This window comes from Natator depressus, chromosome 2, assembly GCF_965152275.1.
Source record: "Natator depressus isolate rNatDep1 chromosome 2, rNatDep2.hap1, whole genome shotgun sequence".
Classification (NCBI taxonomy): Eukaryota; Metazoa; Chordata; order Testudines; family Cheloniidae; genus Natator; species Natator depressus.
In genome coordinates, this window is record NC_134235.1 from 34,010,176 (window position 1) to 34,028,882 (window position 18,707).

An 18,707-nucleotide genomic window follows, 5' to 3' on the forward strand; every position below is an offset into this window, starting at 1 on the left:
AGTCTTTACATCTTGAGCTAAAATAGAAATTAAGTATGGGAATAATTAGATTTGTATCTAGGCTTGGCAGGATTAGATTTTTATTGGTAAGTGTCAGTAAATACTGATTTCACTGTACACACACAAACCAACTAAAAGATAACTCCATCAATAGTAACTGAAATGTACATATAGGCAAAGTAAGAAAAATGCTCTTGAGAACTTATTACAGGTTGATTTCAATATATTTACTTTGCATATTTTGACATATGATGTTGACAGTTTATGGTTTTTGTTGTGCTTTAGCAGTTATAAAGCTTTAACTTTTTGAATCTTAACAACTACTGTCATTAAATTATTATTGTCTGATCCCCCCATTGATTTCCCACAACTACAAACATTTAAATTGATAAAAATGGGGGGGAAAATGCTTAAACCCCATTATTTTGCACAACTGTGAAAATGTAATTGATAAAATAGAAAAAATGCTTAAAAATAAACATTGATTTATCTGTTGAAATTATTTATATATATATATGATGAATTCTGCCAAGCCTACTTATATAATTTTTGTGCGGCTGCAAAGCAGTCACACTCACTTGAGCAGGCCTGACATTCCATCCCGAAGGGGGCAGTGGTATGCATTTCATCCACGCATTACAATATGACGTCATGATACTCTATCTTTGCACAGAAAATTTACCAAAAATAACTTCAACATATTTTCATGTCACACTCTGGAATGTCAAAGGGAATGAGCCTGCAAGCTAGCTGCTGTTATTTTCTATTATCATGCAGACATGAATTCTTAATCCATGTAACGGTTTCAATGAAGTCCAAACTTTTCTAATCAACCACGAGTCATGTGACAAGGTGGGTGAGGTAAAATCTTTTATTGGACCAACTTCTGTTGATGGGAGAGGCAAGCTTTCAAGACACACAGAGCTCTTATTCAAGACCTTTCCCAGACCTAAAGAAGAGCTGTGTGTGGCTCAAAAGCTTGTCTCTTTCACCAACAGAAGTTGGTTCATTAAATGGTATTACCTCACCTACCTTGTCTCTCTAATATCCTGGGACTCACACAGCTACTTCTACACTGCATGCAAGATTTCACGTAACAGTCTGCAGTATAATATGCCATGGAGCAATGCAAACTGATATGTAAAAAAGCCAGGGAGAACTCACTTAGAGAGTATACACACAATATGGATCTAATATTTCCCATGAGGCCTTGACTCTGAGGGTGAAATGAGCATGATATTTTATATCTGGCATCTACCTGAGTAGTGGTGCCTCTCTGCTTCAAAAGCATTTAATATATTAGACAGAACATGGTGGTTTTATTATTAAAAGATAGCAAAATAATGTTATTTAAGATGTGAAGTAGGGGAATAAGAAATACTTATATACAAGGCAAGGGAAAAATACACTGCTCCAATTTGCTTTCTCTTATGCAATGGGTATGTTTCCATGCTGTCATTAATTCCTTGCAAAGAAAGCAGAAGAAAATCAGCTTGTGTTTACCTTTGCTGTACACGATGCAGTTGTTTTTGTTGTCTTCTACTCCTTGCCAAGTCACATCCAGCAACCACTTGGGGCCAGCAGTCAGCACCATAGGGACTGGAGCCTTTGTCTTCTGTAGAAAGGATGATAACAAATAGATGCCATTTGCTTGTGTTGATTAAGAACTTGAATAATAATAGTAATAATCATTTTATTTGCAAACAGCTAAATCTCCAAACTCATAAGCCAAGGTCTTATTCCCCAGCCTCAGGATATTTTTAAGAAGATACAAGCAGTAAGGCTTTAGTGTTTTCACTGATCTGAATGGTGGAATTATTATCAAGGATTTTTCTGAATGATATTGGATCAGATCTCCAAGATTAGGCAGATCTCTGGTGGTTCAGAATTATAAAGGGAATGCAGATGACTTTTACAGCAAAGAGCCAAGTATTTAGAAGTGAACTTTAGACACATTGTACTTCATTATCAACAGGATCTCACTATTTCCTGAAACAGACAGGAAAGAATTTAAAGAATCAGTATCCATTTCAAAGACATGGCCTGGGTAACATTTATATTATAGTAGGAAATTATTCCAATTGGATAATGCAATTTCCCCCCATTTGCTAAGTGTTGATGTGCAATTTTACTATGGCTGAAATAATAATCATGCTAATGATTCACTACACAGGGTCTCCAAAAGTCTGTGAAAGAGGTAGTGTGAATGAATTCAAATCAGAGGAATTAAAGCATGATATCCCCAGTTCTGAAAGGCACAGAGAAGACACACACTGATAGTTTTAGCAAAAATATATCCAGTGTACATTTTAGATTTTATACTTATAGGGTTTGGGATTTAAGAAAGTACAGCACAAGTACCCACATTATTTGCGCTTAACTCTTTTCATAAATCTAACAGCAAAAAACTGACTGATCTTGAATTTAGTAAGCCTTATCATGAGTGTCCTTTCATTGAGTGGTAGTGAAACACCGCTTAGACTTTTATCATTCAGAGTGCTTGTCCTGTATATCAAACATTATGAAACCACAACAGAGTATAGAGTACAATAAAAGGGTCTCAAGGTAATTTTTAACTGAAATTTTTTCATCTAGATGTAATTCTGTCCAAGAGACTCCAACCCTTTCTGGGAGAATTTCTCATATTTTCTCTGCTATCACTAATTCTCCAGTTAGTGCCAGTAATGGTTCACTTGAGATTTTCCAGTGATTTCAAATATCTAAGGAGCTGGAAAACCATGTGATGGCATGGAGATTCCAGATGCATTGATGTTTATTGAGTATTATAGAAATTTACTGAACTATTTTAAGAGGTACAATTGAACTATTGTATGTACAATATATGGGTGCAGGCTACTTGCAAATAAAATGAGAAGATTATAAAGGATTTTATTTACATAAGGAAATATTATTTTATCTTATATGAATCCATACTGAATATCATAATACTTTTTATTGAAGACATATTGCCACTGCTATGATGATCAATATCCCCCACAACACACCTTTCAAGAGCCATGGGTCTTGCACTTGCCTCTCACAACACGTGGTGTACCTCATCCAGTGCACCAAATACCCCAAAAACAACGTGGGTGATATCTGACAATCACAACGCTCTTGAATGAACTCACACAGAAATATGATAAAAGACAAAAACACTATCACCTGTGAGTGAACACTTTTCAGAAAGCAATCACTCCATATCTCATCTCGTAGTCCTCATCCTCAAAGTAAACTTGCACAACACCGTCAAAATCTGGGAACTTAAATTCCTAATGGGCTGCTAGACACGAAAAAACATGGGCTCAGCAGAGACACTGGTTGTAAGACTCAATACAACAATTTGTAACCTGCTAACCCTCCTTTGTCCTCTGACTGCAGATGTCCTAATTTCCCACTTCATTTTAATTTGGTCTCCCGCAATATGTGTTAACCCTTTATGCTTAGCAATCTATCCCACCTTGTATTTAGCTGTGACACTCTGAAGGCATGTCTAAATTAGACAAAGGTTTCTAACCATCAGAGGAGTGAAGTTCTGGAACAGCCTTCCAAGGGAAGCAATGGGGGCAAAAGATATATCTGGCTTCAAGACTAAGCTTGATAAGTTTATGGAAGGGATGATATGATGGGATAGCCTAATTTTGGCAATTAATTGATCTTCAACTATTAACGGTAGATATGCCCAATGGCCTGTGATGGGATGTTAGATGGGGTGGGATCTGAGTTACTACAGAGAATTCTTTCCTGGGTGTCTGGCTGGTGAGTCTTGCCCACATGCTCAGGGTTTAGCTGATCGCCATATTTGGGGTCGGGAACGAATTTTCCTCCAGGGCAGATTGGCAGAGGCCCTGGGGGGTTTTTGCCTTCCTCTGCAGCGTGGGGCATGGGTCACTTGCTGGAGGATTCTCTGCACCTTGAAGTCTTTAAAGCACGATTTGAGGACTTCAATAGCTCAGACATAGGTTAGGGGTTTGCTACAGGAGTGGGTGGGTGAGATTCTGTGGCCTGCGTTGTGCAGGAGGTCAGACTAAACGATCATAATGGTCCCTTCTGAACTTAAAGTCTATGACTCTATATACCTTGGGCTCTAGGACACTGCATGGTAGGAGGGTCTCAGAGCTCAGGCTCCAGCCTGATCCAAGAAGTCTACACACCAGTGAAACAGACCTGCAGCCTGAGCCTCCTGAGCCTAGGGTGACCAGATTTCCCGATTTTATAGGGACAATCCTGATATTCTGGGCTTTGTCTTATATAGGCACCTATTACCCCCCACACCCTGTCTGATTTTTCACACTTGCTATCTGGTCACCCTACCTGAGCTCAAGTTGGCTGGTACCGGCCAGCCGTAGGTTTTTCTTTGCTGCGCAGACATACCCTGAGTACCTCTTCCAGACCTGAAGAAGAGCTCTGCGGTGTAACTCAAAAGCTTGGCTCTTCCACCAACATAAGTTGGTTCAATAAATGATATTACCTCATCCATCTTAGAATCATAGAATCATAGAATATCAGGGTTGGAAGGGACCTCAGGAGGTCATCTAGTCCAACCCCCTGCTCAAAGCAGGACCAATCCCCAATTAAATCATCCCAGCCAGGGCTTTGTCAAGCCTGACCTTAAAAACTTCTAAGGAAGGAGATTCTACCACCTCCCTAGGTAACGCATTCCAGTGTTTCACCACCCTCCTAGTGAAAAAGTTTTTCCTAATATCCAACCGAAATCTCCCCAACTGCAACTTGAGACCATTACTCCTTGTCCTGTCATCTTCTACCACTGAGAATAGTCTAGAACCATCCTCTTTGGAACCACCTCTCAGGTAGTTGAAAGCAGCTATCAAATCCCCCCTCATTCTTCTCTTCTGCAGACTAAACAATCCCAGTTCCCTCAGCCTCTCCTCATAAGTCATGTGTTCCAGACCCCTAATCATTTTTGTTGCCCTTCGCTGGACTCTCTCCAATTTATCCACATCCTTCTTGTAGTGTGGGGCCCAAAACTGGACACAGTACTCCAGATGAGGCCTCACCAATGTCGAATAGAGGGGAACGATCACGTCCCTCGATCTGCTCGCTATGCCCCTACTTATACATCCCAAAATGCCATTGGCCTTCTTGGCAACAAGGGCACACTGCTGACTCATATCCAGCTTCTCGTCCACTGTAACCCCTAGGTCCTTTTCCGCAAAACTGCTGCCTAGCCATTCGGTCCCTAGTCTGTAGCTGTGCATTGGGTTCTTCCGTCCTAAGTGCAGGACCCTGCATTTATCCTTATTGAACCTCATCAGGTTTCTTTTGGCCCAATCCTCCAATTTGTCCAGGTCCCTCTGTATCCTATCTCTGCCCTCCAACGTATCTACCACTCCTCCCAGTTTAGTATCATCCGCAAATTTGCTAAGAGTGCAATCCACACCATCCTCCAGATCATTTATGAAGATATTGAACAAAACCGGCCCCAGGACCGACCCCTGGGGCACTCCACTTGACACCGGCTGCCAACTAGACATGGAGCCATTGATCACTACCTGTTGAGCCCGACAATCTAGCCAACTTTCTACCCACCTTATAGTACATTCATCCAGCCCATACTTCTTTAACTTGCTGACAAGAATACTGTGGGAGACAGTGTCAAAAGCTTTGCTAAAGTCAAGAAACAATACATCCACTGCTTTCCCTTCATCCACAGAATCAGTAATCTCATCATAGAAGGCGATTAGATTAGTCAGGCATGACCTTCCCTTGGTGAATCCATGCTGACTGTTCCTGATCACTTTATTCTCGTCTAAGTGCTTCAGGATTGATTCCTTGAGGACCTGCTCCATGATTTTTCCGGGGACTGAGGTGAGGCTGACCGGCCTGTAGTTCCCAGGATCCTCCTTCTTCCCTTTTTTAAAGATTGGCACTACATTAGCCTTTTTCCAGTCATCTGGGACTTCCCCCGTTCGCCACGAGTTTTCAAAGATAATGGCCAATGGCTCTGCAATCACATCCGCCAATTCCTTTAGCACTCTCGGATGCAACTCGTTCGGCCCCATGGACTTGTGCACATCCAGCTTTTCTAAATAGTCCCTAACCACCTCTTTCTCCACAGAGGGCTGGCCATCTACTCCCCATGTTGCGATGCCCAGCGCAGCAGTCTGGGAGCTGTCCTTGTTAGTGAAGACAGAGGCAAAAAAAGCATTGAGCACATTAGCTTTTTCCACATCCTCTGTCACTAGGTTGCCTCCCTCATTCAGTAAGGGGCCCACACTTTCCTTGGCTTTCTTCTTGTTGCCAACATACCTGAAGAAACCCTTCTTGTTACTCTTGACATCTCTTGCTAGCTGCAGCTCCAGGTGCGATTTGGCCCTCCTGATTTCATTCCTACATGCCCGAGCAATATTTTTATACTCTTCCCTGGTCATATGTCCAACCTTCCACTTCTTGTAAGCTTCTTTTTTATGTTTAAGATCCGCTAGGATTTCACCATTAAGCCAAGCTGGTCGCCTGCCATATTTACTATTCTTTCGACTCATCGGGATGGTTTGTCCCTGTAACCTCAACAGGGATTCCTTGAAATACAGCCAGCTCTCCTGGACTCCTTTCCCCTTCATGTTAGTCCCCCAGGGGATCTTACCCATCCGCTCCCTGAGGGAGTCAAAGTCTGCTTTCCTGAAGTCCAGGGTCCGTATCCTGCTGTTTACCTTTCTTCCCTGTGTCAGGATCCTGAACTCGACCATCTCATGGTCACTGCCTCCCAGATTCCCATCCACTTTTGCTTCCCCCACTAATTCTTCTCTGTTTGTGAGCAGGAGGTCAAGAAAAGCTCCCCCCCAGTTGGCTCGTCTAGCACTTGCACCAGGAAATTGTCCCCTACGCTTTCCAAAAACTTCCTGGATTGTCTATGCACCACTGTATTGCTCTCCCAGCAAATATCAGGAAAATTAAAGTCACCCATGAGAACCAGGGCGTGCGATCTAGTAGCTTCTGCGAGTTGCTGGAAGAAAGCCTCATCCACCTCATCCCCCTGATCCGGTGGTCTATAGCAGACTCCCACCACTACATCACTCTTGTTGCTCACACTTCTAAACTTAATCCAGAGACACTCAGGTTTTTCTGCAGTTTCGTACCGGAGCTCTGAGCAGTCATACTGCTCCCTTACATACAGTGCTACTCCCCCACCTTTTCTGCCCTGCCTGTCCTTCCTGAGCAGTTTATAACCATCCATGACAGTACTCCAGTCATGTGAGTTATCCCACCAAGTCTCTGTTATTCCAATCACGTCATAATTCCCTGACATCACCAGGACCTCCAGTTCTCCCTGCTTGTTTCCAAGGCTTTGTGCATTCGTATATAAGCACTTGAGAGAACCTGCTGATCGCCCCTCATTCTCAGTATGAGGCAGGAGCCCTCCCCTCACAGACGTTCCTGCCTGTCCTTCCTCCCGGTATCCCGTTTTCCCACTTACCTCAGGGCTTTGGTCTCCTTCCCCCGGTGAACCTAGTTTAAAGCCCTCCTTACTAGGTTAGCCAGCCTGCTCGCAAAGATGCTCTTCCCTCTCTTCGTAAGATGGAGCCCGTCTCTGCCCAGCACTCCTCCTTCATGGAACACCATCCCATGGTCAAAGAATCCAAAGCCTTCTCTCCGACACCACCTGCGTAGCCATTCGTTGACTTCCATGATTCGACGGTCCCTGCCCCGGCCTTTTCCTTCCACGGGGAGGATGGACGAGAACACCACTTGCGCCTCAAACTCCTTTATCCTTCTTCCCAGAGCCACGTAGTCCGCAGTGATCTTGTCTCTCTCATAATATTTTTTGACCTTCTTTGGTTGGCTTTGATTGTATCACTGTACAGAACTCTTGTACTTAATCTAATATTCTTTTGTTTATGTGTATTTTATCTTTCATATTCTCTATGTCAATGTTCATCCATAGGTTTTTACTTTTTCCATGTGTGCTATATTACATTATTTGCTTGTCCAGACTAACAACCGGAACAAATACAAATACGGAGGGAAACAAATAGAAAGAAATGTTTCTAGAAGTGACCTAAAGAAAACTAGTGACAACAAATACATTAAATGTGGTAGGATTATAAATAGAAACAATGTGGCTGACTTTTAAGAATTGTTTCTAGTCCTGCAAAACTAAGATATACAAATGCAGAAGTTGTGGCTAGTATGTACCTTATGTGGGGAACTGTGATGCAAATTTTATCTTCATTACATAGATTTGGAATATGGATTTAAAGCAATGATTTGGTTTGACTAGTTGAGATTTTTTGATTATGTTATGCCCTTATTTAAATCACTAACAAGCCATATGTATGACAACACCAGTTATGTAATCAGAGCATGCCATTTACATAACGATCCTGCAAATAGACATTATATAAATGAGAACTGCATGGAAGAAACCACAGAAGAAAGAAGGAAAGACAATCAAATCATTAACCCCTTCCCTCTACTATTGTAAACAAATATGAGCCTGATTTTCTTTCACACTAAAATAGCTTTACACTGCTGTGGCGATGAAAAATGCTCTTTGCATACATAAGAATCATGCCCGTATGTGTTTAAAATCACTGCAAGCTTTAGCAGCAAAGTCAGCCTGGGATGGCCGTGATTGCACAGCCATGAGAAGGAGGTTTTGTGAGTTAGGGCCTGTTCCTACAAGGTGCTGAGTACCTTCCATTTCCATTGCAGTCAATGGGAACTGAGTATGCTCAGCAGCTCGTAGAATCAACTCCTGGTTTAAGTTCACATTGTTGTTTGCACACTTATTCATGGTCTCGGGTTGCCCCAGAAGTAATCAAAAGGTAGAATAAATCTATTCAGGCAATAGTCCTTGCCAAGTAGATAATACATTAAACAGACAAATAAATGAAAGGCCTATTTTAAGCTACAGTCCAAGTTTAAACAAAAAGAAGGCTTCTCTTATTCAGTACGTGCGGAAAAGGACACACATTTACTGTTCTCCAAGTTCCCCAGCTTCCACTTCCACAACTCTCCTGGCTTTTCTCTTCTCAGACATCTGACCTTTCGTTCCTTTCCTCCTCACCTACACTTTCTGTTGTGCCTCAAGTGGCTGTTATTATTATTTGCATTAAAGTTGTGCCTAGAGGCCCCAATCAATATCAGGGCCTATTTGTGCTTGGCATAGCAAGAGACAATTCCTGCCCCCAACAGTTTATAATTTAAATAGACAAGACAGGTGAAGGGTGAGAGAAAGGAAGTACTATAACCCCATTTACTGGCCTTGTGAAGGGGGCGGGAAGCTGTAGCTGTGATATCTTGATTTTGGTAAGGTTCATTCCATAAATGAACTAGGGAAATGTGGTCTAGATGAAATTACTATAAGGTGGATGCAAAACTTGTTGAAAAACCAAACTGAAAGCGTAGTTATTAATTGTTTGCTGTCAAACTGGGGGAACATATCTAGTGAGGTTCTGCTGGGGTCTGTCCTGGGTCTGTCCTGTTCAGTATTTCCATTGATGGAGTGAACAGTATGCTTATAAAATTTGCAGATGATCCCATGCTGGGAGGGAGTGTTAGTCCTTTGCAGGATAGGATTAGAATTCAAAATCACCTTGACAAATTGATGACCTGGTCTGAAATCAGCAAGATGAAATTCAATAAAGACAAGTGCAATGTACTAGACTTAGGAAGGAAAAATCAAATGCACAATTACAAAGTGGGGAATCATTAGTTAGGCAGTAGTATTAGCGAAAAAGATCTGGAGTTAGAGTGGATCACAAACTGAATATGATTAAAAAATGTGATGCAGTTGGCTAATATCGTTCTGGGGTGTATTAACAGGAGTGTTGTATGTCAGACACGGGAGGTAATTGTCCTGCTCTATTCGGCACTGGTGAGACCTCAGCTGAAGTACTGTGTCCAGTTCTGGGCACCACACTTTAAGAATGATGTGGACAAACTGGTGAGAGTCCAGAGGAGAAGAAAAATTATAAAACGTTTAGAAAACCTGACCCATGAGGAAAGGTTAAAAAAACTGGGCATGTTTTGTCTTGAAAAAAAGAAAAATTAGGGGGAATCTGATAACAGTCTTCAAATATGTTAAGGGTTGTTATAAAGAGGACAGTGATCAATTGTTCTCCATGTCCACTGAAGGTAGGACAAGAATCAATGGGTTCAGTCTGCAGCAATAGAGATTCAGTTAGATATTAGGACAAGCTTTCTAACTATAAGGAGAGGTAAGCACTAGAATAGGCTTCCAAGTGTGGTTATGGAATCCCAGTCATCGGAGGTTTTTGAGAACAGACTGGACAAACAGGGATGGACTAGGTATACTCGGCCCTGCCTCAGCATGGGTGCCTGGAATAGATGACCTCTGGAGGTTCCTTACAGCCCCACATTTCTGGGTTTTTACAGAGGGAGAAAAGACACACATTCAACTTATGTGATGTGCCCATCACCACACAGGAAATCTATAACAGAGCTGGGAATTGAACCCAACCCTCTCTCTTGTGCTTTAATCATAGAGTGATTCTTCCTCTGGCTAGCTAGAAGCCCAATCCCAGGCTAGTAACAGTATCTGCGAGAACAAAAGACATAGTACTAAGGCTGGTGCCTAATCTGCTCCTATACTGTATCCATGCACCCCAGCATACACTGAAAGCCATTAGTCAGATCGGAGTCTACTTTGCAGTCAGCAATGGCACTTTATTGCTTAAAGGTTTTCTTGAGCTTAAGAAACTGAACTGGAAGCATTAAAATAACTCCCAGGTGAGCTGTTTAAGTAAAGCTTGAAATCGGTTGAGCTGTCTGTGAATGGTTGCTGAGTACCACAGCTGGGCTGGAGAGGAAACAGGGTGTTTCTCTTTAAAGTTCTGCCACTTGAGAAGAATCGGTGGGCAAACCTAAAGGAATTTGCCATGTTCCTGTCCTAACTCTGAGCCAAGCTATACAGATATGTAAATTAACTTCTTTTTATTTGAAAGTGAAACTTCACAAGTCCCCAACCACCTATAAAGCTTGGGAGAGGTAAGGGAGAGGTATAACTTCTCTCTGAAGAAATTCTTTATTACTGTATTCTTTAGTACCGTATAATAGCCATAAGAGGTGGCCACATGTTCATGTTCATCCTGAGCCACTGTAGTATTTTTTAGGGGGCTGGCACTAAAAGGTTATCAAATTCACAATGCACATAAGATGCTCACAATAACACAGAGTATACGACCTTGTTGTAGCCTATTGCTCTGTAAGAATTGAAACATGTTTACCTTTTCAAAAAGGTTCTTTTTCCTAAAATGGTTAAAAGTAAAAGACCAGAGTCCAAGATAACAAGAAGCTTTGGTTAAATCAATCATGCCTTTATCACCTCAAGCTTAGACTACTGCAATGTGCTATACCTAAGGCTACATTTTAAATCAGTTTGAAAGCTGAAGCCACCCACTTGTAAAGCAGGATATCTCACCTTGAGCGTGTTACACCAATGCTTTTGGAATCTGCACTAAATGCCTATAGGCTACTAGGTGGAGTTTAAGTTTTTGGTTGTGACCTATGGAGCTCTAAATGGCCTGGAACCTGTCTATTTGAGAGACCACTTCTCTGCCTTTGCCACACTGGGGGTCTCTTGGTTTAAAGCAGAAGGAACTGCTGGCAGGGCAAGGTGTTCTCCATGAGGGCTCTTCAAGTTTGGAACTTGATCCTCCTTGCACCAAAATAATCAGAATGTGTTGACTTTCAGGTTATACTACAAAGATCACTGTTGCTTGAACTTCTGGGGAGCCGAGTACTGACTGGGGTAATACCAGAGGAAAGAGGAACATTCTTTAATCTTTTTACTGTAAGGTTTTAGCACATCATTGCTGGTATATGAAGAACTTTGCTGTTGGATTTCCCTTTATGTTACAAATTGAGTTTTTAACTCAATATTTTTAAAGGGTGTCTATAGTCTGGGAGAGGTGCCTTTTTCTGTTGTTATAAATCTATAGAAATAAATGAATTAAATAAAAATTGACTGCACTGGCTCAGAGTCTCTGAATAAACCCAAATGTAGTCTGTTCCACATACATTTCATAACAGTAGGATAAATGTGTAGGACTGCTGAAAAAGACCTCAACAATCAAATTAAACATTATTTCCCCTGCAAAAAAGAATTGTAGTATAAATTATTCGAGAAGCTTACATGGTCATTCTATCTACATCCAAAGGAACATAAACAGGGATTCCTCAACATGCCTTAAACCCAAATTGACCATACAATGGGAATCTTGAGTTTCCATAAAGATGGAGTATCACAGAACGGAAATATTGTTTACTATTCATTCTATATAGAAGCAAAGGTTCTTGAATACTTTGTATCTGAGAAAGCTATTTCAGCTAAAGGTCTCATATTCATACAAACCACAACCAGACAAATTTGACAAGGACAAACAGGATCAAAAGTTTGATCTCTTAGGGAACAATTAGAATCAGCTAATGAGGATAAAAGAGGTCAAGCAGACATCCACTTTTCACTAACCTTTTGAAGTAACTGGACAAACAAGGGGCGGTAACCCTCAATAAATGTTTATACTTGAGTCAAGAGGTTAATGGAGATAAAAATACCCGGCACAGAGATCTGAGAATAGTTTTACATTCCAACCTAAAAGGAATCAGTGCTGGCAAGGTAATGTTAGATAGATTCTTTCTTGCATTTAGCTCACAAAGATTTCTAACAATGGATGTGTGCAGCATGGCAGAAATTTGAAGAAACCTAAGTCAAAAGACATTTTGTCATAAGCATGCAGTATGGAATCCAGGAAGTTCTGGTATCAGGAAAAGGGAGGTTAATCATTACTAACTGTTTTATGAGAAGCTGTGTGAAAGGAAATAAAAGATAGTGAAGTTAATGTCTAGTAAGTCAGTATAACATGATGGCAATGTCCTGGGAATGCCCTTCTAAAGGGTGTTCAGCATTATCTGAGAGGATGTACTGTTCACTGAAATGCCACTATATCCAGGGCCGGCTCCAGGCACCAGCGAACAAAGCAAATGTACAGAGGCGGCAGGACATCGGGCTCTGGGGCGGCAATCTGCACTCGGTGGCAGGGGGAATTCGGCAGCCGCACTATCACTCCGCCTCCGTGTTGGGCAGCAAGGTTTTTTTTTTTTTTTTTTTTTTTTGCTGCTTGGGGCGGCAAAAATGCTGGAGCCGGCCCTGACTATATTGCTAACGTTTATTTTATTTTCCGCATTCACTACAGGGCTCTGCAGTGTCAAAAATACCTTAAAAAGGCTAGACCTCTTTAAAGCATCCTCACCAAATTGTGGAACATGCTAAGAACAGCAGAGGATTAGGGGCCTCATTTCTAGTTCTCTTCTGCTCCAACCCAAACAGATTTCTGTTATATTTTGCTAAAAATCAAATCAAACCAAATTTGTAATGGCAACCATAGTAAATCTCCTGGAGATTTTGGGTTCCCATAAATGGTAATAAGGAAGGTAATTCTTTCTACAGAATCTTCTTGGCCCAAGAGAAAGTTCTGATGCCCCTCAGCACAGTACTTTCTACAGACAATTACAAACAACACTGTACTGAAAGAAGAGCTGTAAATATCCCTCAGGTGCCTCCAGATATGAACTCAGGTCTGTTAAAATGTCAGTTAATAAATACATATGTGTTTCTACTTCAAAATTCAATTCAAATTCAATCTGATAGCCACCAGGATGGTGTATCACTGACACTCTGACCCTGCAGAACTCCTCCCCCGCCCAGTGACACTAAAGTCACCTTTAGTAAGTCACTGTACCCAGCAAAGTAAAGTATAAAAAGCAAAGGCATATAAACTCATCAAATCGTTTCAGCTGGAAGGGATCATCTCATACCATCATCTCATACCATCCTCCAGGCAGTAAAAGGATAGATTTAAATAGTTCTAAGAGATCCCTAATAGATTGATACTTATTCCAGCAACATTGGTGATTTTACCATATCACTTCAGCTCCCCATAGTTAGAGCTCTATACTGTACTACCAAGGACATGTTGCAACTATCCCACTCCAATTCCTCATCAGTAAATCTACTATGAAATCATTAGCTCTTAAAAATTACATAGATTGAATTCAGACAGCCACCTCACAACAACTCAGTGTACAAATAGACATGCTCTTCTTTGTGAATTATTCTTGTGAGGAAGAATGGACACTCCCTGGAATACTGCTATCTGGTGCAAAGTCCTTCTCCATGGAGATCAGTTTCCAAAAAGCATGTATCTGAAGGGATTCACTGAAGACCAGTGCTGACTGCATGGAAGACCATAGCCTTTAAATTGAAATATGCCCTCCCCTTCACTACTTCGCTATGGCTGCTTGGCAGCATGGCTTCAGCTGGAGCTTTCCCAGTGGAAATGGGAATGGGTTTGCATTGGGAAGCATGTTGTGGGCAGCAGCCACTTGCCTTCAGCTACTCACAGATTTCACTGCTAACTGAACTCCTGGTCAGAGCATTTGTGGGGTTTATGAGCGTGCCAGGAGGTGGCACTCCACACTTCCATCTGTGGAAGCGTGGAGTGCCAAGTGTGGAGTGCAAGTGTGGAGTGCAAATCCAGACACACATCTGTGTCTGGATTTGCAGACACAGACTCCCTTCCTGTCACTCAAGATTTGGAGTATAGGCAATGTTATGGCTCCATGCTACATGCTGACAGGCACAGTTTAAGGAACAGGCATGACAGTCCCTAGCCTATGGTCACAGGTCCTGGAGTCATGTAATTACATCAGTATCTTAGATTTCACTACAAAGAAAAGAATTTCTAGACCTCATGGTCGTGAGGAAAAGGTGACCTAAATGTAACTGATGCAGTCATGTCTGCCTGACTCTGCAGACTACCTGGAATAATATCTCTGAGAGGTGTGACCCCACTTGTGAGGGGGCTTATGATGGGGTCCTCAGAATCTCTTTGGTGGGCTAATTCCAAGACCCACCATAGGGAGCTTTGGAAACATTACTCCAGCAGAGGAGTGTGTGTGCAGAAAGAACAGAAGAGTGCAGCTGGTACTGCCCAATCACATTAGCAGATATACCTTGGCTGCTTGGGTAAGCACTGAGGTGCCCCTTGCTGATATCGCTGCTGTTACTAGCCACAGGACGTTGAAGCTGCACCGGGGAGAAGGACACCCCCATGTCAACTCCCAGCCTTTCTCGAAGGGGAGGAAGGTTTGCCACCACTGGCCACAAATTGAAGGTGGAGCCATGGACAGCCCATGTAATGCACCCTCTTGACAAAACATGGTGCCATCACTATGAATATTTGAAAACCTGCTGGTCCTGAAAAATCTTGCATCATCCTGAGACCCAAAAAATACTCGATTTGGCTGCCATTTAATTTGGAATTCCTCCAGTCTGAGGAGAGAGACTCTTTAGAGGTTACATGACAATTTTTCATGACAATACAAATGAGGATCGGCTGTGCTCACAGACGCTGTTGCCAAATCAAAGCTTTAAAAGTTTCAAAAGCAAAAATGAGTATACACAGATGGAATCCTAAAAGACAGCTGGGATTCCCTGCAACAGAGAAATCCTGCATTTTACCCCGAGGGATCATTACTTGTCAAGTGGCAAAACTGTACAAACACTTCAACATACTTGCAGGATGCTGAAACACACAAAAGAAATTCTCACACCAAAATATTCATTAACTATATTTCTACATTGCATATATAGCCTTCCATTTGAGGATTTCAAAATACGTTCCAAACATCAATAAATATGTCTGTCAGGTTGCACCTCTACTGCAAACTAAATGCAAGAGAGATTGAGAAATCCTTCTAACATTACCTTGCCAGAACTGATTCCTTTCAGGTCAGTATGTAAAACTAGTCTCAGATCTCTGCTGTTTAGGTACCATGCAGTAGTTGCCATTAAAAATCAGCAGATATTGTACCTTTCACACTCTGCACATGAAAATGCAGCAGATATTGGTGCCTGTTTGGGTCCTTGTGAGATTTAGGGGGTAAAACTCCAACAGGCACAGCACAACATTCACAACCCATGGGGAAGGGTATTTAAGGTGGTTTTGTAGACCACCTTTGCACCCTCCTGACCCTGGGCTGGAGTGACCCTGATGTAATTTAGCCTCCCAGCCCCACCAATAAGCCACAGTGGTTCCTGGAATCTCCACAGTGCTATGTGTGGCAGCCCTGCTCGGACATGCCAGGGCTTGTGAGGGGGTCCTCAGAATGCACCTTTACAACTGCCTTCCACAATTCCTGTATCAGAACAATTCTGCCCCGGCCAGAACTGGGGGCTTTACAGCTCCTTTACAACACTCTGGTCCTTTTACCTGGCATAAAGTGGCTGGAACAGGGGTGAGGATCTCATCTAAGGGATGCACTGGTTATTAATGTAAGGTAGAACTCTTTTGTCATATGGCTGTCCTTCTCATAACGTGAATATGGTGGAACATGTATGCAGTATTGTCAACCGAAGCATTCAAAAATCATGAGTCAGGCCCCCAAAGTAATGGAATTGTCTTAAAATCGGGCGATTTTACAAAAACAATTAATTCTGGGTTCTTTATAGTTGCCTTCTGGTTTTTGAACCTTAGGGTCATGTTTTTAAGCTTTTTCTCTACAACCATGAGGGTTAGAAGCTTACTTAAAAAACAAGACAACAATAACAACTTTGCAATTCTCACATATCCACATGACTCTGGAGCTGGAATTTTAAAAAAACACCCATTGCCATGAGACACATGGTAATATAGTGGAAGTTGGCAAAACTTTTTTGTTGTTCTGGTGTGCCTTTTCATTTTACTGTGGAGCTGAATATTTTTGATTGCTTGTCATCATTCACTGTATCTCTCACAATATGTACACCATTGGTGAAAATACTGTTCTAGAGATGATAAGCATGCACCAGTACAGATGAAATAAGACTGTGTGCAGTACTATTAGAAAAAGTACAATACAGAGCTGCTTGCACACATTCACACTGAGTCATCTGGGCATTTCTTTTAGTACACTAATGAATTACCTTAATTGCTATGGTGTATTGTCTTTCCTGAGAATTGGAAATGCATTCCTATTATCCACATATTTTCAGACTTTACTATATATCTACCTGTGACCCAAGAACCTCTTAATGCCAACTAATAAGGGGGTGCAGTGGGGTTACAGGATCTCCTGATTCTGGTATGTACATTCAGGTTCACTAAAGAGGTCTAGAATGAAAGTCTCAAATGAAAGAGGTCTCAAATCGTGTCACACTGGTCATCAATATCATGTATGAATACTATGAAAGGAGTTATGCACATACACTGAGAATATGTTCTTAATGTCTGTGTATGAGAGTTGATCGCCAGCAAAGGTGAAAAACAGGGTTTCTCTCAAACAAGAGATATTTTGCTATGTAAACTGAGTATTGTCTCTTTCACACTGATTGCCCCATCACCAATCTGAACTGAACGCAAATGAAGGATTATAACAATTTCAGAAAGAAACAAATAAGAAGAGAAATACAGCAGGGGGAAAGAACCTTATCTTGATGAGCACTTCAAAAGTTTGCTTTAGTATATTTGCGGGCAGAGAAAACACCCAGGCACCCTTCACCGAGTAAGTAAAATAACAGTGTTTTTGCTTCATGAAAAACATGTCTCAACCACGGTTGATTAAAAATGCTGGAGAACTTTGGGTGAGATACGCTTCTTTAGACAAGAGGTTAATCTCTTCGTTAACTTTAGTCTCTAGAAAGTGTGTTATGATTTTGTATCATATGTAAAGATTTGTTTCCAATATTCTTACTGTCACCTGAACCTCTATTTTTTGGAAGTAAACTTATTCTTCTGTTCAGTATAAATATCTCTAAGTGCTGTGGTGTTAAGCAATATAATGGTCCTGAGTTGAATCTTAAAAGCTGGTGTGAGCTGTTCCTTTGAGAAGAGCAGGCCCGTGAGAGTTCAGTGGATAAGGGGCTGGACACTGCAGGGAACGCTCCGAGTACTCAGAGTACTCATCCTATCACTATTGTACTGAAAGAGAAAGGCCTGTGGGAGCCTGGTAGGCAACGCTTGTACTGCCAGAGGCTGGTGGTTTCAGGGAACTGATCTACAGCAGGCAGAGATAAAATTGCTTCACTTTAAGGGAAGGTTGTGGTGAGGTGCCTTATAATACTGGGTACCCTTGAGGAGTGTCACATCACCCACTTCAGCAGATACCTCAACTCTTTTCAGGTTTGCCAGAGCAGAAGACAAAGCTTTTTTATTAACTGCGTGAGTGCTCAACTTATTCTGCTTCTACTCTGGCTTCTTTAAACATCTAGTTCACAGTGGACATGTTCAGAGACTAAATGCAGGGATTTTCATAGTCACTCCCTGCAAGTAACTTGACACCCACCTTTGGATTAGACTCAATAGAGATGATTCACGTCTGAGTTGGTTGTAATGTAATAGACAATCTGAAATGTTCTGTTCTCAAGAAATCATTCACTGTTTTTGGAGATAATGACAGGTGTTTTTGCAGCATTTGGGTTAATATTGCCTCTTCCTAATGTCCATCTATCCTCACTGACACCATCCACGATTGCTGCTCCTGTTCTTATAATTGCACTGGGATGACAGGGTGCAGTTCTCACCCTTCTGTTTTGTAGTAACTTTTGAATATCTTTTTCTGTTGTACACTTTTTTACTCCAAAAGGAGTACTGTTTCTGTATTCTTAGTCTCCCTTTTAAGTTTCTCAGTTTTTGTAGATTTTATTTTTGAGAAATTTATTAAAAATATGAAATATATATAGCTAG

The 18,707-nt window shown here is 41.5% G+C and overlaps 1 protein-coding gene across 6 annotated transcripts in view; it reads right to left on the bottom strand.

Moving 5' to 3' along the window:
- Positions 1-18,707, bottom strand: part of ZFPM2 (zinc finger protein, FOG family member 2) — a 439,542-nt gene that overhangs the window by 126,754 nt on the left and 294,081 nt on the right. For all 6 annotated transcript variants that reach the window (XM_074943961.1, XM_074943962.1, XM_074943958.1 and 3 more), the window contains one exon: positions 1,504-1,615. In XM_074943961.1, the coding sequence (XP_074800062.1) occupies positions 1,504-1,615 (112 nt within the window). The remainder of the gene's footprint in view (positions 1-1,503; positions 1,616-18,707) is intronic.